Source organism: Carcharhinus amblyrhynchos, chromosome 13 (genome assembly GCF_965287045.1).
Source record: "Carcharhinus amblyrhynchos chromosome 13, sCarAmb.v2.hapA, whole genome shotgun sequence".
NCBI classification, from domain to species: domain Eukaryota; kingdom Metazoa; phylum Chordata; class Chondrichthyes; order Carcharhiniformes; family Carcharhinidae; genus Carcharhinus; species Carcharhinus amblyrhynchos.
Window position 1 is genome coordinate 6,370,736 of NC_137336.1, and position 6,000 is coordinate 6,376,735.

Genomic DNA, 6,000 nt, shown 5'->3' on the forward strand with positions numbered 1-6,000 from the left:
CAAATGATGCTGTCCAATTTGCTTCATATTCAGTGTAAAGGAATTAACATCCTTAAGGAGTTGTTTTCTATAAATGTGTTTAATTTGACTGAATTTGTGCTTTAGCAACTGTTGTGCTGCCTGTGTAGAAGATTTTCCAACTTAATTGCATAAGGGATCAAATCACTGTGAGAGGTTCAGAACACAAATTCCACCTGTGGATATACTGGTTAACATAGAGTTGGCTGCCACGTCTTAATCTTACTAGTTATAGCATTGAAGAGCTGCTAATGAATCACACATTGCCAACATTTAATTAAATAAGGGCAATCAGATGATTTTGATCCCTATGGTTAAAGTTTAGATAGCACAGATGATCTTTATTCACTTAAGGCTTGACTATTTGTCACAAAGATATATGGTGCACTTTATCCTTATTTAAAATTGCATCAAATAAATACTTGCCATGATCAGTTCTTTTCTAACTTACACAACATACAGTAAAAATATGTTTGGATGCATTTTGTCAACATTGGTAACAGAAGAAAAGTAATTAATCTATTTTCTTTGCTAACACATCAGATTACCATGTAACAAGTACTTGATATAACTCATTAACACTGTAAGGTGGGTGATTATGAAAATTGCTCCAATCTTTAGCACCAACTAATGAAAACAATGTTACTGTATCTAAGCCCCAAATATACCAACTATGGCATATGCTTAAAACATTGTCATTTGCATTAGCATAATGACCAGCATTTAGCAGAATTGTTATACTGTAACACACTTTCAATAGATGTTTTAATTGCAACTATTTTGCGCTTGGTTGCATTTCCACTTTCATAGTTTTTTCTTCTCGGTTGCATTATTCACCACAAGTTAGAGTTACGAAATTGAAACAATCTATTTTCAGACCAATGACAAGACATAAGTGATTTCTAAAGTTTTTTTTCAATTAGCTGGACAAAAAACAATCCATGAAGTTTTAAAAAAAACTTTTTTTTCTTAAATGAAGTGTAGTTGGCACATTGGGCATTCATCATTTACTAAACAAAAAAAGATGGTGACTTAATTCACAAATGAAAAACTACAACAAAGAAAATAAGTAAATCAATGCAGTTGAACAATCTTGATGATTGGGCAAATCACTGTCTCACCTGACTGGGTACATTTCCATCCCATTCACGAAATTTAATGACTTGCGCATTGACATTGGACGTCGACAGATCGTTGTTTGAAGTTTTTGGTACATGCGCATTCCATTCCATCCCGCCGGGGTCAGCAGTACTGGTCAGGTCTTTGGCTTTTGCTGGGCTGTACGGTTTGAGGAAAGTAAAATCACTCTTGGCAGATTCAGGCGTCAAACAAACTTTGTAATAATAGGTCTGCGAGACAGGCCCACTTCCACTTATCTCTAAGAAGTCAGGTGGCACTTTCGGACTGGTCGTCACTTGAAGGCTTGTTTTAGGTGTTTTCAGAATATCTGCAGAATTCAAATTTTGAATACAACAACAGCTCCCGACAGCAGTATTGCAATCTTGGGCATTATTTCTGTGCTGGCGGCATTTGATTGTAACAACGATAATTATGGCCACAATGAATAGAAATGAAATGGATCCCAATGTGATAATTATGTAAAACAATAAGGCAGAATTTTGCTCTGGATTCTCAGACAAATCGCTGATTTCAGGCGGGATTTCTGTAATGTTATCCATTATTAAAAATATAATGGTAACGGTTGCCGAAAGGGAAGTTTGCCCGCTATCTTTCACGAGGATGACCAGAGTTTGCTTTGGGACATCTCGGTCCCCGAAACGTCGGGTTGTCCTTATTTCTCCCGTGTTGTGCGCTACGTTGAACAGTGTTAGATCTGTTGCTTTCAGCAATTGATAGGAGAGCTTTGCATTCTGCCCAGTGTCCGCGTCTGTAGCAATGACTTTGATCACTAATTGCCCCGGATCCACAGATTGCGGCACCTTCTGAAGTGCAGCTGAACCGTTGTTTGGCCGTGGTGACACAATGAAGGGAACGTTATCGTTCTGATCTAGGATTATCACGTTTACTTTCGCAGTGCCACTGAGTGGTGGAAATCCAGCATCTTGAGCTTGGATTTGGATTTGAAAATCTTTTAGTTGTTCGTAATCGAAAGAGCGTAATGCGTAAACCTTGCCATTATCTGAATTGATAGAAACATAGGATCTGGAAGGTAGACCGTGGATCATGCTCTCTACTATAGAATAGGACAGATAGGCATTCTGATTAGAATCAGGGTCGAATGCTGTCACGGAGCAAACGGTAGCACCAGGCGCGTTGTTTTCTGTGATGTATACTGTGTAGGAAGGTTTCGAAAACCTTGGAGCGTTGTCATTCACATCTGAAACCTTTAAAAATATAGACTTGTTGGTGGAAAGAGAGGGATACCCGGAGTCAATGGCTGTGATTGTAATATTGTACTCTGATACCCTTTCACGGTCCAGAAGATCCGTGGTCACCAGTGTGTAATGGTTCTTAAAGGACGACTGGAGCTTAAATGGGATACCCTGGGAGATCTCACAGTTGATACGTCCATTCTTTTCAGAATCTTTGTCTGAAACACTGATGAGAGCAATGACTGTACCGATCATAGCGTCTTCCATAACTGGGCTTGACAATGAAGTCAGGATCACTTCAGGCGCATTATCATTCACGTCAATTATGTCCACGAGAACTTTGCAATGCACGGGTATTGCATATGGACCACCTTTGTCTTTGGCTTGAATATATATTTCGAACATATTCAATTCTTCGTGATCTATAACACTTTTAACTCTAATCTCACCTGTATGGGTGTCCACATTAAACAGTTCGTACACCCTCGGCGGAGTGTGACTACTGAATGAATATACTATCTCACTATTGGAGCCTTCGTCTAAATCGCTGGCATTCAATTTTAATACCAATGTCCCTTTGGGCGCATTTTCTTTCAGTGAAACTTTGTAAATTGTCTGTTCGAAGATAGGCAAGTTGTCATTGGCGTCTAAGACAGTGACAATGATCAGGGCAGTACCAGATCGCTGTGGAATCCCACCGTCAACGGCCGTTAGAACTAACTGATGGACCTGCTGTTGCTCTCTGTCCAACATTTTCTCCAACACTAACTCTGCAAATTTGCTCCGATCACTTCGCGTCTCCACATCCAAGATGAAATGGTCATTTGGACTCAGTCTGTAGGTGTGAATTGAGTTAGTGCCCACGTCTGGGTCGTAAGCGCTCTCGAGGGGGAAACGCATGCCCGGCAGTGCCGATTCTATAATGTCCAAAGGAAAATCTTTCCTCAAGAAAGTTGGGGAGTTATCATTTATATCCAGAATCTCTACTTCAATACGGTATAGTTCGAGAGGATTTTCGATAACAACTTCAAGATGCAGAAAGCAAGTGAAAATCGGACCACAGAGCTGCTCCCTGTCTATCTTTTCATTCACGAACAAAATCCCATTGCCCAAATTTACCTCCAAATACTGTGCCGAGGCACCAGAAACGATGCGCAGTCTTCTGGCGCTTAGCTCACTAACGTTTAAACCCAAATCATCAGCAACATTCGCAACAAAAGCTCCGTGCTTTAGTTCTTCCGGAATTGTATACCGAATCTGTCCTGAAATCAAATCCATAAAACAGGACACCGCAATGTAGCATAACACTTGCCTTGTTTGCGTCCACGCTTTCTTTCCAGTTGTCATTTCGACGGCAATCGGGGTCTGTCTTCTGATTGTTATTGACAGATTTTGAAGGAAAATCGCCGCCAGAACTTGTTGGTGAAGAACTTATTCCAGTGACAAGTCCATTATTGCTTGCGATTTTCAGATCTCTTATATGGTTTCAATAGAACATTTCCTCCAAGGGAAGTGCCCCGTTTTATGGGAGCCTTGTTTCCATCTGCGCTCAGCGTGGACAGTAGAACTGTACTGATATCTGTAATTCCAATGTTGTACTTTAGATAGCACCGCACGCAATGCGTGTGTATGTGTAGGTGGCTTCTTTGTGTTCAGGGTCTGAAAGCTCTCAGCTCTCATTTCAGCACTCGGTGGCGGACAGCAACAGCGAAAAACGCAGCGCGGAACATTTGGCATTACCTAACGATGCAGTATCTGTAAAAGCATGTATCAAGTTTCTGTCTTCCACTTCCAGCAACAAATTATTTCATGCTTTAATGTTCAAATCAGCAGAACTACGAGTAGTGAAATATGACAGAACGTGTGACTCTCTCACCCGCCCATGTTATTTAAATGCCGAATATTAGAATTCTTGTTTTCTATGCAAAATGCCCGCTGAGCATATTGTATTATCGGTGATGTGCATAGCAAAGCTGACAGACTATTGCTAATGACCTATTTTTCAACAGAAATCAATGTATTTCACGAGAATGGAAATCAAGGTCTTCGAGGTAGACAATCAGATGATACGTACAATATGTGAAGAAAAATCGTAACTATTACATGTACAAACATTTCGCATATTCGGCACTATTCACATGTGTTTTACATTTGGAGTTAACTTATTAAACTCATTATTGTGCACTCGTGTGAAAACTTGCTTCCGGAGTTCCCAGTGAATGTCCAAACCTAATGAGCCATGAAAAAAAAATCTTCAATGGACCTTTGGCAGAAATCCCGAAGGGACCTGAATTACTTCTGCACTGAAGTCTAGATAATAAGCAACGTAATTATTTTAAGGTATCTTGGCTGGGTTATTTACACGCGCAGATTAAAGTCATATTGACTAAAAGGTACGCACAGACCAGTTGTACTTTCAGATAGTGTAGGTACCTATAAAGCAAGAGATTTGAAACATGGAAGGGATATAGCATGTTAGATAGGCGATTGCAGTAATATATAGGCCAAGTAAGTCAGGAAATAGGTTGTGAGAAGAAGGGATCGTAAATTCAGAGTCAACTTCTTCGCGTAATGAAGGTCGCGGCTGTGAAAATCAGCAAACCTTATCAATACGAGTGATACAGGTATGTGTAATATTTAAAACGTTCTCTCTGTCTCCCATGCCCCCAGAATATAATGCGTACAATTTTGAAATAAAAGATGTGGTTGGACTCAAGAATTGTCATGTCTGCAAGAAAACTTTCAGACAAAATTTAACCTAAATTGAATCGCGAGTATTAGTTGCGTGAAAAAAAACTTTGACATTCTTCAAAACACGTCCTGTGTTAAGCAGTTATTTTCAGGGACCAACAAATAATAATTGGATCCTTCTCTAATGTTCCAAGCGTTGCCTGAAATGGGTATATGTTTCCTCAAGTAAATGCCTGGTTCCTTTCTACTGGTGGTGAACATGAAAGAAACAGTTTGTTAACAAATTGGAATGGAGTTTTAAATATGGTGCAAAGAATCAACTTTTAAAAATTTACCGAGCCGTTTTCTCATCATCACAGTTCTCTGTTAGTCAATTTGTTTCTAGACATGAAGGCAAGTTTGCAAAACAATAAATATATTTTTGGCATGAGCTAGCATCTGTTGAAACTCCTTAGCAGGAATCTGATGTTTAGAATAAAAACACCAAGTAACATTTGCAATACTGGTTCCCATGGAAACCAAACTACCCGGCCTTCTTATCTTCGGTGTCCTGAAGATAATGGATAAGGAATGCAGGTGCTATCAGCGAAATTAGTTCGAAGTGGGGGTTGGGCAGGAGTGGGGGAGTCGGCGGGGGATGGGGGGCAGATAGGGAGGGGGGCGCGGAAAGTGTTAGTGCGGGCGGCCCGGTTCATCAAGAGTGAAAAAGCGAGACGGGTTCTGAAGAAAGTCGGCAGACTTAGCGCAAAGCTATCCAGGCACAGGTTCTCCACTAATTGAACGACACAAGCAGCTGAAGCTATGTCTCTTGGTGCTGCAATTGATCCAGAATGCCACTGGCAAGAACAATAATTCTCCTTGACACGAAGGGATTGGACACAATAGTTATATAAAATACAAACGGTTGCTCTGAGTGCAATGTATTGAAATGCAGGCTTGAATAAAAAGCATGAAATCC

General features: G+C 40.3%; 1 protein-coding gene across 1 annotated transcript in view; it reads right to left on the reverse strand.

Annotated features, from left to right (window-relative positions):
- The window catches only part of LOC145351669 (protocadherin-10-like), a 207,283-nt gene extending 203,282 nt beyond the window's left edge, over nucleotides 1-4,001 (reverse strand). Inside the window, exon 1 of the mRNA XM_080201229.1 lies at nucleotides 1,140-4,001. Within this exon, the coding sequence (XP_080057355.1) occupies nucleotides 1,140-3,698 (2,559 nt within the window). The 5' untranslated portion in view covers nucleotides 3,699-4,001. The remainder of the gene's footprint in view (nucleotides 1-1,139) is intronic.
- Nucleotides 4,002-6,000: the final 1,999 nt, after the last annotated feature.